This window comes from Cynara cardunculus, assembly GCF_001531365.2.
Source record: "Cynara cardunculus var. scolymus isolate 2C chromosome LG 9, CcrdV1, whole genome shotgun sequence".
NCBI classification, from domain to species: Eukaryota; Viridiplantae; Streptophyta; class Magnoliopsida; order Asterales; family Asteraceae; genus Cynara; species Cynara cardunculus.
Window position 1 is genome coordinate 13378261 of NC_037536.1, and position 14009 is coordinate 13392269.

The following is a 14009-nucleotide window of genomic DNA, read 5'->3' on the forward strand; positions in this document are numbered from 1 at the left end:
ATGCATAAAAGGAGTGGATATCATCATCCAATACAAATCAAAGCTTTTTTCAGTACCTTATCCATTTATACACCTTTTTCATCACCACTCAACTCACCTCATCATTATCATTATCATTATCATTCATTAAACCAAATCACATTCCAAATCCTATGTTTCTTACGCATTAATTTTGGTAAATCCAAACTATCAAACATCATCCTTTAGAGGTTGTTTGTTTATTTATTAATACTTTTATTAAGAGACAAATTCTGAATCGTTAAGAGGTGAATCTTGTTTAACAAAAAAAAAAAGTTTGTCTCTTAATGGTTCTATGATTCTTTAAATGATTTTATATCATGAGTCTCCCTTAACCATTCAGCGTCTTAATTTCAATGTAAACAATTATATTTCATTTTGCATTATATCATGAAAGTTTTTTAATCATCTTGTACCAAACCATTCAACAACTGTCAAACAGTTGCTTAATAGTAATAAGGGTATTTTAGGTACTAACTTCACTAAATTAGAATTATAGAACATCAACCCTAATAAACTTAATAGGCAGAAGGGTATTTCAGATTATGTCCAAACTCATTTATGGTAAATTACATCTATAAAACATTAGCCCTAATAAAATTAATTATCACAAACGTTATGGAAATCTGAAATCAAACACTGGATCAAATAAAATATTCCACCACATCCCCTTGTTTATGGCATCTTCATGTCAACAACACCATTCAAGAATAAGTTTATAAATAATTTTAGAACCTAAAAACCATTCAAGAATAAGTTTATAAATAATTTTAGAACCTAAAAAACAATTATTTTATGAATAAATGTATTATTCATAACAAATAACTTAGAATAATCATGAATATTATGTATATTCATTAAAAATAATTTTCAAAGCAACTTACATTTTTCGTCCTTACGGTTTGTTAGACTTTCATTTCTCTGGTTTTCAAATTACACTTTTTATCCTTATAATTTACAATCCACTATTATTTCGTCGTCCAGGTTAATTCCTACTTTAAGTATGAAGGACGAAAAAAACATTAAATTATAAATCATAAGACGATAAACCATATTAAAGAGTCGTTGGCCTCGTAGAAGGTCAGAGGTTCAAACCTCACCAAAGATGAAGAGGATGTGTAAGTTTATTTATTACATTTAACTTCAAAAAAACAACAATAAATCATAAAACACAAGGGAAAAAAATAATTTCAAAAGTACATGAACAAAAACATCAATTTTCAACAAACCACGTGGACAAAAAAATCTTCATTTAGTTTAATTTTCATATGAACATCTTTCACAACATTCATCATGTTTTGAAACATAAATAATTGGTTCGAAAATATTTACAGTTCTCATTTGAACCTCCAGATTGATAACGAAGGAGGAAAGGTCATAATTTAGTTGGGTAAAACATGTATTTGATAGCAACAAACAATATGGTGTTACAAGAATCTTTATTTAGAGAGACTAAATACTACAAATACATTCATTCTCAACTCTTACCCCCAGAACCAGAACGAAAACCAGAACCAAATATAGCAACAATGACGGGATGCTAAGGGGCGTTTTACCAACACAAATCAGATAAATGCTAATTGTCTGGAATAACACTAATCACTTTCCTTGACTAAAAGAGCTTTCTTCAACACTTTATTGGAACCCCACCTATGTACCCAAAGCAAAGTTTAAGTGTCAAATAAAGTCAACATGACCACCTTATAATTAAAGCATCTAATACATTCTCTACAATTTGTTTCTTTCAAAGATGTTAACGTTCAACTTCAATAGATTCTTTATTTTATAGATTTCAACATCAATTATATTATTAAAATATTTACTAGATTTAATATCCCATCAAATTTTCAAATATTATATATATGACGATCTATTGATGGAAATAATAAAAGAACCATTTCTTCGGAGCAAAATAGTAGGTTAAAAATCTCCACAATCTCTACCTGCTCTAGTTTTTGGGAGAATCAGTTGTAGATGCTCTTATACCCTCTTCTTCTCAATTAAGATAGCATATAAATGGAATTATATACATACATATATATATATATATCTATATATATATATATATATATATGTGTGTGTGTGTATATGTATACAGGGTTGGGTTCACGTAAGACCAAGGGTTTTTCATGAGACCCGTAAGACCAATTTATGTTCATTGATCAACTTTATAAGATAATGATCTAAAGTTGCACGGTAACAATTTTGTGATTATTGAGAAGTCTCGTGGCATTTATGAATGTTCAGATTATCAGATTGTAGATCTAATTCAAGGGTTGAGAATTGGTCTTACGGGTCTCACGAAAAAGCCTTGGTCTCACATGATCCCAAGTCTATGTATACATGTGTGTGTGTGTATATATATATATATATATATATATATATATATATATATATATGTGTGTAGGAATGAGATGTGAAGAGAACCTTGAAAAATTAAGTGCCTAAGAACCCATCTAGATCGTTGGATTGAGATGATCTAATGGATGTAATTAAAAAAGGTGATTACAACCACCTTTCTTAAAATACAAATATTTCCCCTTGATTTTTAAATAAAAAATAGCGAAATACAAAAAAGAATTGGAGTAAAACAAATTACACCAAAAAAACATTACTTTATTATTTTTAATTTGAACAAATTACACCCAAAAAACATTACTTTATTATTTTTAATTTGACATCCAATTTGATATATCTTTTCATGGTTCTCCAGTTCTTTTTTCATGCTTCTCTTTAGATCTTTTCCCTATACATACATACATACCTCTATATATATATATATATATATATATATATAGATGTGTGTAGGCTCGTGTTCTCCTGGACCAGCCTGTTTTTGTGAGATCCGTGACAACACAAAAATAACAATGAATATTCACAGCAAAACATTGTGAAGGTATAAAAACCTCGAACCTTCAGCGAAAAAACCGTGAAAGTTTACCTTCACCGTGTCTTCTTTTGAAGATTCAGTGTTATTTAGGTGATCTCATGGGTCTCACAAAAACAAGTTGGTCTCACATGATCCCTGGTCTTTATATGCAAGTATATGTATGTATAGCAAATTAGCAAGTAATATGCAATGTGCAGTGTGTACCTCCTCCATCTTTACCCATTGTCCGTACAAAATCCGGCATGTCAAACCGTTGCCCTGCGACCGTGCGGTATATATAAAGCTTCTCAACCGGACAACTTTCATGCAATGAATCAAGATTCTCACGCTCATCGATAACTTCAACGTTAAGACCAGGCATCTTCTCGCCCAGAAGCTTACACGCTCCAAAACTCACGCCACAAGAAGACATCCAAAGGGATCGCATTGTCTCCAACTTAGAAGCATTCGCCAGCAACGCCTTGTCCCCGAAAGGGCAATCGCGTATCTCCAGCTTCCTTAAGCTATCACATCCCGATAAAACATGATGAAGCCCTAAATCACTCTCACCCGCGAATGCTACTGAAAGCATGTCCAGTTTCTTACCGTGGGTCCCAATGTGTTCGAATACACGGTCCGTGAGGAGACCAGACATTGAAAGACGTCGAAGTTGTTTGCAGTTTTCGACTATCGCTCCAAAACCAGCGTCCAGGGGTTCGAACGTTACGTAATCTGGGGCTCGGGGTTCGAGAATGCAGAGGCGGAAGCAAGTTAGGTTAGGACGGTTATTAGCGATGGTGATCAATGCGGAATTTGACATTTGTCGACAGAAATATAGAACGGATTGAAGTTTTGGGCAACCCTCGGAAACGGAAACAAGGCCTTGTTCAGTCAAGAGGACATTTGCATCAGCAACAAATGGATCGGAAGGGAATACCCGAAGTTCTTGGAGGTCTTTACAAGACAAAGCGAGAGCGTTGAGGCCAGTGTCCTCGATGTAATCCAACACCTGCAGTTTCCTCTTTAATTAGTTGAAAAAAGTAATATAAACAATCAATGACATTTGATAACAGCTATGCAGATAAGGGCATATTTGTTAGCAGATTAATGAGCTTAATAGGACTGGCAAGCTTATTCGATCAGCTATGCATGATTGTTTGGTAGTGGCTTAATGATATAGAAAATGGCTTATTCAGTAAGCTTTCAGAGGGGAGCTTTATGCAAAAAGCCAAGTTTTTGCCAAACTTGTCCCTCCTAATGAAAAAAACACGATCCTTCATTATGAAAAAACCCTTCCAAAAAAGACCTCAATATTTACGGACAGATTAATCCACACAGCCAACTTTATCCTTACAGCACTTAATGGAAAACCAACCAAACAGCCCCTAAGCATCAGAATGGTACAATGATAACCGCCAATCCATCAATGAGATAGGTTCCAACAGGTTTCCGTGACGATTTAAATGAATTCTGGGCGCATTTGGTACGTGGGACAGGACGCAACAGCACAGAACGACACTTTTGGCGTGACAATTACACTGAGACAGGACTTGACTGGCTGGGACGAAATGCAGTTTATTTCTTGCACCAAAAGTCAAGTACAGGGCATACAATAGATAAATTACTAAACTATCCATGTCAAATTAAAACCTTAAAACCTTCCACAATTCTTCACCTACCTACATCACTCTCGCCAGTCCAATTCCCTCCTGTCTGATAACGAAACACACCTAAATAATACTCCCTTCGTCCCAAAGTAAGTGCCCACATTTCTATTTATGTTTGACCCGAAATAAGTGTCCACATTCCTATTTATGTTTGTCTAAAAATAAGTCTGCGGTTTCAAAAATAGATAACTAAATTCTCAAATTTACCCCTAATTAATGCACAAATACTTAATGAGTTGTGAAGGGAGAGAAATTAAATGAGGGTAAAGTTGTTCGTTTGGACTAACTAAAAAGAGTAATGATTATGCATGTCTAAAACTGTGTGTTCATTTCAATTGTGGTCTGTAGACACTTATTTTGGGACGGAAGGAATAATATAGTGGCTTTCTCTCTCACAGATGTGGTACACCATGTGTGTGTGAGAAAGCCATGCTCACATTTTTGAAGAAATCAAATTGATTTCTCAGCCATTTTAGCTGGATGGCATGCTACAACTACCGTGTAGCCAGTGTTTTATCATCTTTGAATTCACTATCACATTAACTTCACTACATAGAAAATGAGAGACCTAAGGTAATGAAAAAATGACTTGTAACTGTGAATGACCTCAAAATTTATTTCATTGATCATCACCTAGCACCAATAGTGAGATATGTTATCTGCAGATTGGCATACATATAGCAAAGTGCAAAGGCTTCTTGTTCTATAAGCACTATATGGATTGAAACTTGTATAGGATAAAGATACGCATCAAGACATACCAATAAACGCTGCAAATTATGGCACTGACTAACAATCTTGGTAAGCTCGGGACTTTGAGCAGTTGCATAGCTCAAGTTTAGAGTAGTGAGCCGAGAACAAACTGAGTAAAAAGCTGGAAGATAAGCTGGAATCACCTCCCAAAACCCTGATAGCCCTTTTAGATTCTTGCAGCCTGAAAAAGCCTCCGTCAGACTTGCATATACATCTGACCGGATTTCGGCAGAGTAGACACCTGTACCAAACTCAACCAGCTGCGGTGCCAGCTGCAGGAGCGTGGACAGCTTCTCAAGGGGTACATTACGATTGAGTCGAAGAGTCTTGAGGTTGGGTGACCGAGCAACCAGGCGTTCAAGGGCCGAGAAGCTCACCTCAGAAAGCAAGCAGGCAATGTTAAGAGACTCCAATGAGGTACAAGAATCAGGGAAGTGACTCAGCCAATGCCCACTTAGATCCTCTACTTCACACTCCCGTAACTCCAGTACTCTCAGATTTCTGTATTAAAAATCAGATGGAAGAAAAAACATTAACAAAGAATGTCTTTATAACTTTACCTAATTGGCTAATTCCAGCAGAAAAAAGATCGATAAACATATAGCATCATCTTGCTTCTCTTTTAGTTTTCTTAGGGAGGGGGTCCAGAAAGCAAACAGCACGTTAGCTTACCTTCTACTATCCAAAGAGTGAATGACTGCTATTATCCCCAGATGTTTCTTAAGTAACCTAGTTGGGTACATATGGCAAAAATGTTGTAAAGAGGAACTCAGCAGCTTTCTAAATTGCTCTACCAGTTTCACATTTCAAATTACTTATTCAGTTTATCAGAAACTGATTGAGATTGAAAACTATTTAATTTACCTATGAACGTATAAAATCCAATAGTAAACCAGGATACAAATAGAAAAACAAAAAAGAACACCGATTATACTCTGTTATATGATCTCCACGTAGGCCCGGATTTAATCCATGAAGAAGCTAAAAGAAATAATATAGCATTATAGCTTATATATTATCACTTCCACTGAAGAAAGTAAAAAGGTTGCAATCAGAGAAGGCAAACTATCCTCTCTTATCGACAAAGAAGCACCTCAATCAACCAAAACAGCCCATTGTTGGCAACTTCATTGCAAAAACGGATCCTTTATATAGCAAATGCTTTCTAGAACAAAAAATAAATGCTTTAAAGAACTCAATTATACACATAAGTATCATTATTAAGCATAGAACCTCCATTTAAGTAAGTAGTAGTCCCTAAAGAGCAAGGCATGCCTCCAATTTAACAAAACCTTGAAATAAACAAAAAGCAAATTCTTCTAAGAAACCACATTTTTCCCGCATTGATGATCAAGGTCTGAATATGTCACACAAGATTCTAAAACTAGTTTCTACTGAACAAGTTCGAACAGAACTGAAGATAACAAAAAACGTAACCGAGATTCATTTTGTTCACAAATTGAAGGCTAAAAAGGAGATATTTCACCTGCAATTAGCAGCAATGGCAGCAAGCCCATCAGTACTGAAACCCTCACATGACGACAAAACCAAAACCTTAAAATTCTTAAAAGACTTGGAGATCAACTCCAAGCTCTCATCCGTTACCACCATACGTTTAAGCCTGATCTCCTCCAAACAAGGGTAACCCCTAGCAATTTCAACGATCCAAGGATAAACATACCCTCCCCATCCTTCCGGCACCAAATTGAAGTCCGCAAAATGCGGCTTCCCTTTCAACTCAATCGATTTCACCTCCGGAAACCTCCTGATCATGATTTTAGGGTTCACAGCGTAACAGTTCCCGACGAAAATCCGCCTCCGGCACCACCTCTCCATTTCGTACCACGACTTGCACACCAATGAAACGGCGTTCCTGTCCTTTTCCGAGCTTATAAACGAGAAGACATGTTCCAAAACCTCCTCAGGGAACGAGTACGCCATCGCCGCCAAAAAGCTTCAGAAAACCTCAAAATCTGACAGGAAAAGATGGCCAACGAAGGGGTCAACTCCGATGTAAGTTCCTTGATGTATATAGTCCGTGTAATAGCTTCAGATCTGAGCAAAACTACACCATTAACGAGCTCAGATCGAAGTATTCTTGGTTGCAGATGAGAGAGAAAAGAGAGGTTGAGAGGGAGATAAGATTTTAATATGTCGTGCGAAAGATAAAGTGATAGGCGAGGTTAAATTTGTAGGGTAAATCTTCTTTAAACCCTTGACTTTAAGGTATTTACATTTACAACCCTCCAACTTTATATTTGTTTCAAAATGAACCCTAAACTCCAATTTATGTCGATTAAATAATTTGCATGTTGTAAATCCATGATTGAAATACCATTTTGGAAATATCTTTTGTTGGATGTATACATACACACATATATATACATACATAGGGTTGGATTCACCTGAGACCAAGGGTTTTTCGTAAGACCCGTAAGACTAATTTATGTTCATTGATCAACTTCAAAAGTTAATGATCTAATGGTCTAAAGTTGCACGGTGACAATTTTGTGATTATTGAGAAGTCTCGTGGCAATTTTGTGATTATGAGTGTTCAGATTGTAAATCTAATCCAATAGTTGAGAATTGGTCTTACGGGTCTCACGAAAAACCAATGGTCTCACATGATCTCAAGTTTACATACATAGAGAGAGACAAGTTTAAGGGAAAACCACAAAAATGAAAATTTTGAGGATAGTCATAATAACAATTCATTTGTACGGTATTTGCATGTTCATATGCATATATATATATATATATATATTGTCATGTATGCACGTGTGCATATCGTACAAACGAAGAGTTATTAGGATGTTCCTTATTTTTTTAGGGTTTTCCCCTGAACTTCTCTCTACAAATTATTGTTTCACATGTGGTTGTCACAACAGATCATGTTTTACGTGTTGTGTGTAAAGTGAGTGCAGTGCCTCACTTTGTGCGAAAAGATACCAGGTTGTTTAGGAGCATGGGTTGGCTCGAAAGTTCAGCACTCACGAAAAACATTTAGCATTTTTAACGACAAAAATGCATGTCTTATGGGTACGACTAACCATATATGCAACGCATTATTACATAAGTGCTAGCGTAGATACGTACATGGAAGGTACCAAAAAAGTGGATGTGTCGACTTCATGATCGCTTGTACAAAAAAGGACAAAAGTGATCATACGATCAACCTTTATGAGTTAAAGTCTTATATTAAACTCCATACGTACTCTTATATGCGGTCGTTGATATAAATTTGAAAAAAATAAAATAAACCGATAATAGTATCAAATTAACTATTTAATAGTTTTCGTTTTTTTTTTTAACTTCTTTAATTCAATTTTTAATTATAAATTAATTTAGATTTATTAATATAGTAATTTATTTTTGGTAGGACTCAATGATTATCTTAATCATATATTAGATTTTCTATATTTAAAATGGATGTTTATCATGTATTTGATTATGTTTATCTACACTTAGTTACACGAATTTAAAATGAAGCTTTAATAGGTTTTATTTACACAAAATTACTTGTAATCTTGAATTTTAAGTAATATGAATCAATAAACAGTACTTCATGCAAAAAAAAGATTTTTAAGAGTTTTTGTCAAATACGTTATAATATAGTATAGATTATGTAAAGTATTTAAAATTAAATTTACAATTTATTACTGTATATGAACAAATTCTTGAAACTTCATGTCTAAACTTCATAAAGCTGGTTGACAAACACATGCAGATAGATAATAAGCATTGAACGACACTGATATAGAATTAACTTCAAATCAGATTTTCTTTTTTTTTTATGAGAAATTATATCATTTTTTCATTATCGATTTACAATAACATATACAGTGATGCTTGATTATTATTTTGTATATATAAGACCACAACAAAAAAACAAATGATTACTTATGGGTCAGGGGACCTTCACTCGATACACATACACATATTGACCTTCTTCAGTTTTTCATCTCTTATCCTTTTATATTACATTTTTATATAATTATTAGAAAAAAAAAAAAACAATGATATAAAAAATAATAAAAGAATTAAACATTTATTCTTTAAATGTTTTATTTGGTTTGGTTTTTATGTTGTATTCAATGTTGACATAAAAAAAAATTATTAAACATTTATTTATATAAATAATGATTAAAAAAGTAATAAAAGAGAAAAAGAGGGAAAAAAGAATTAATTAATAAATTATATTATTAAATTGTAACACAAACATTTAAGTAACAAAAATAATAAAAATAAGACAACAAAAAAACAAAACAAAAAAACAAGTGATTATAATAGGGTTTGGGGTGTAAGTTAGCAAGGGTTAGGGGTGCCAATAGTCTCTCCCTAAATATTGGGTCATATTAATACGTCATAATACTCCATAAATTTCAAATCAAATTTTTTTTTAACAAGAAACTGTTAATTTTTCGTCATCAGTTTACAGTAACATTTTACATTTTGCTGCATTAAACATGTTTTACCTCCGTAAAACCAACTAATAAACACAGTCAAAAAAACCGTAAGTGTTTTTTTTCTTGGGTAACCTTGGGTTTCCATCCAGCTTACCTCCACCGACTAATCCCTACAAATGGCCTTAAGTCATCACATATGAACCTCCATCACCTCAAGACATTTGGCAACACCAAGATTCGAACAGTCGAACCCATGGAAAATCAGATTTCCACTACATCCATCCCCATGAGCCTTAACCATGTTGGGGTAGATGAACAAGAGGGTGGTTTTCTGAAATCACAAATTCTTGGATTCTTGTCTGGATCGTGTATATCACTTTCCGAATCAGATACTTCGACCCTATAGCCTTGGGTTGCACGAAATTCTGAATATGGGATAATCCAAGAAGGAACAATCTAATTTCTTAGGCACTGAAAATTAGATTACGTTATCGTGTGTTTTGAATATTCTAAATCCTCAAATTCAAGAGCTAAAAACGAAGGTTGTATCAGAAAATAAGATAAGACCAGACATTTATCGAAGGTTCAGCAGTTAAAGATTCAAAACTTCCGTTAGAAACTAACCACTTGCCTTCATACGAATTTTTTTGGTGCGCTGCCCCTTGGACCTCTCAAGGGGGCACGACCCCCTTGACCTCCGCCTTTTGGTCGTACCAAGATCATTCTAGTCTTATACAAATGTGCGCTCCGCACCTCCTAACTTACATTAAAAAAAACTAAGTAAAAATCTCCGCTAGCTCACGTATATTTACCCCTTACACCAAAATGAAACCTGTGACACTAAAATGACAAGCAATTCCCTTATTCTAATAACTTTCTAATCAGATCGTTCATGCATTTCATATACAAAGTTTCATTCAAAGCTTCAGACATAGGTGTTGATGTCATACCCATTCTCTGTACCATAAACAGATCAATTATAACAAGTCACACACTGATATTCTAGAAACATGAGTTTACAGTAACATTTCACATCCTGCTGTAAGTATCTAAACAGATGGTACAAAGTAAAAAAAAAGAAAGTTGAAGGGTGAAAATGGGTTTGTTTGAGAAGATTGAGGGTAAGAAAGTGAAAAAGGGGATTATAATGATGTAATGGAATGTAACTTGGGTTAATGATAACAAGTGATAAGTGCAATAAAAGGTAAATTATTTGGTCATCGCATTTAACATGTGTACATAAATACGATAAAAGACAACCTAACATCATTATTTCCCACAAATCTCCCAACTTAATTTTTGCTTTTATTACGTCATCATTAAATAATGTCTTAAAATATTTATTCAATAAAAAAACCAAAATTAATTAAAATTAGTACAAAATTTGTTCTAAAATCTATAGTAAACTATTGTTTATAATATAGGAGAAAAAGAGAACAGAGAAAATCTATTTCTCTATATATAGGTGGAGGTTTAAATAAGAATACCTTTATTTTATAAGAACGTGAGAACATTTTTATCACATGTGATAATACACTTGAGGGAACTTGGTGGTGTATGGATGTCGTGCCTTGCGACTTAGATTGCACTAAAGGTCGTCTGAGTCTATGATTTAGTATCACATGTGATGGTCTTGATGAATTATAGTATCACATTAATAATACATTTATCACATGTGAGGGGACTTAGTGGTGTAAAGGCGACTTGGCCTACAACCTAGATCATGTCAAAAGTCATCCACGTCTCTGATTTAATATCACATGTATATCATATATAATTGAATAATAGTATCACATGTGATTGTTTATGGTAAAAAGGTGATCTCGCATTCTCGTAAAATGAAGATGTTCTCGTTTGAAACCTTCCCTATATATATATATATATATATATATATAATGGTAGTTCACGTGAGACCGGTTTGTTTTCGTGAGACCCGTGAGACCACTTTTTTGCACTTAAAACTTCACAACAAAACGTTGCGACTGTAAAAGTAATTTTCACAGTGTTTTTGTTGTGAATGTTTGGTTTTTTTACTTTCACAACGTTTTGCTGTGAAGTTTCAAGTGTAAAAAAAATGGCCTTACGGTTCTCATGAAAACAAGTTAGTCTCAAGTGAATACAATCCTATATATATATATATATATATATATAGAGAGAGAGAGAGAGAGAGAGAGAAAAAAAACGCTCCGATGAGAGCTCTTGATTATTTTGCACCAAACTATTTAACATTTAAAAACTATAATAACTTGTAACATTTAATTTTAAAATATTTGCATTAAAAAAAATATTACATAACTATAAAATAAGCTATTTTTATAGAGTTGTTTAAAATACTTTATAATAGAGTAAACATATATCATAAGTTCATAACGAAGAGTTCAACGAAAACACCATTTTACTATAATCAAACAAACATGATACTGTACAAGTCGTCAGATCATTTCACGTGTATCATCACATGTGATAAATATGTATACACGTTTTTCGAAACTTTAGGCTCGTTTACAATACACCATATGTGTTCACGGGTTTCGTACGCATCTAAACGACCGACCAAAATAACCATTTCCGCACGCACTCCTTTTGTCCGATTTTACTTAAATCCTCTTCGACTTTATACCGATCAGGTACGAAGCAGCGTGACGCATATGTAAGGATGCCAGCCTAAATAAATACAAAGCTTGCAGAGATGTTTTTAATGATTCAAACAACCCAAAATTCAGATCAAATTGGATGATAAACGTTACTGGAATTAAAGAAAACACTGGCATACAGAGCCATTGATAAGAACAAGTGGACCAGTAGCAACAGCAATGCCATTTAAGAGTATGATCTAGCAACAACAGTTGCAGCAGTACGTGGATGATATATATATATATATATATATATATATATATATATTCATGTTCATACGAGAACACAAAAATGACCGAACCATATGTGATTTTACACTAAAATAACGTGTACAATCACATGTGATTCACGCGACTTCGGTCACGACTTGAGGTTGTGAGACAACTCTCTCGCTTATCCTTGCGTTGATAGTTAGTGTAAAATCACAAAAATAACATGTACAATCACATGTGATTCACGCGACTTTAGGGCTGTAAACGAACCGAACGAACACGAACGGAGGCTTGTTCATGTTCGTTCGTTTAACTTAACCGAACAAACGAACGAACACGAACGGTAAACGAACGAAAATCTTTGTGTTCGTGTTCGTTCGTTTAGAAATAAGGTGTGTTCGTGTTCGTTTATGTTCGTTCGTTAACATGCTAAATGAACGTAAACGAACGAACATAAACGAACGGCCTAAACGAACATAAACGAACGGGCTAAACGAACATAAATAAATATTATTTGAATTCTAAGTAATTAAATAAAAGATTGTATATTAAATTTAATATATAAACGAACGTAAACAAACGATAAATGAACGAACGTAAACGAACGGTAAATGAACGAACGTTCACGAACATAAATGAACGAACGTAAACGAACGGTAAATGAACGAACGTTCACGAACGGTAAATGAACGAACGTAAACAAACGGTAAATGAACGAACGTTCACGAACATAAATGAACGAACGAGCCTCTTGTTCATGTTCTTTCGTTTAACTAAACGAATAAAAAAAATTATTCATGTTCGTTCATTTATTAAATAAACGAACATAAACGAACTTCCCGCCGAATGGTTCGCTGAACGTTCGGTTCATTTACAGCCCTACGCGACTTTGGTCGTGACCTGAGGTTGTGAGACAACTCTCTAGCTTACTCTTGCGTTGATAGTTAGTGTAAAATCACATGTGATTTGACCGTTTAGTGTTCCATCAAGTTTCTGTTAAACCTGCCTCCATATATATACATGTATGTGTGTATAGGTTTGGTTCCGGTGAGAATGGAAGTTATGGTGAGAAGAGTAAGAAGGGATCTCCATCTTTGGATCATTCCTAATTGAAGGTCAACAGTAATGAGATTCACCGGATCAATTGTATATATAGACGAACGATCGTGTGAGAATAGAAGTGAAGTTAAGAAATGTAAGAAGGGATTTGGACATTTAATCACTTTTAATCTCACCTCACCTATGAATTGTGTTTATCAAGAGAAATGATCTAGTGTATCTCAAAACACCGCATTAACGTTAATCTTCAATTAGGGTTAATCCAAGGTGGAGATCCCTTCTTAGTTTTCTCACCATAATTTTCATTATCACCGAAACCCAAACCCCCTTTCTCTCTCTCTCTCTCTCTCTCTCTCTATATATATATATATATATATATATATAGAGAGAG

The 14009-nt window shown here is 34.1% G+C and overlaps 1 protein-coding gene across 1 annotated transcript; it reads right to left on the minus strand.

Annotated features, from left to right (window-relative positions):
* Positions 1–1404: 1404 nt before the first annotated feature.
* On the minus strand, positions 1405–7456 carry LOC112518524 (protein TRANSPORT INHIBITOR RESPONSE 1-like). The gene is made up of 4 exons (XM_025126248.1): positions 6794–7456; positions 5316–5808; positions 3113–3896; positions 1405–1668 (listed from the first exon to the last, which is right to left on the minus strand). Exons 1-4 carry the CDS (start codon positions 7246–7248, stop codon positions 1646–1648), a joined length of 1755 nt encoding a protein of 584 aa, XP_024982016.1. The 5' UTR covers positions 7249–7456; the 3' UTR covers positions 1405–1645.
* Positions 7457–14009: the final 6553 nt, after the last annotated feature.

Excerpts from the sequence above, each read along its gene's own strand:
- LOC112518524 (XM_025126248.1), bottom strand. The coding sequence starts at position 7,248 with ATGGCGTACTCGTTCCCTGAGGAGGTTTTGGAACATGTCTTCTCGTTT. Across the intron at positions 5,809-6,793 it reads GCCATTGCTGCTAATTGCAG|AAATCTGAGAGTACTGGAGT; the intron begins GTGAAATATCTC and ends TTTTTAATACAG. Across the intron at positions 3,897-5,315 it reads ATAATTTGCAGCGTTTATTG|GTGTTGGATTACATCGAGGA; the intron begins GTATGTCTTGAT and ends AGGAAACTGCAG.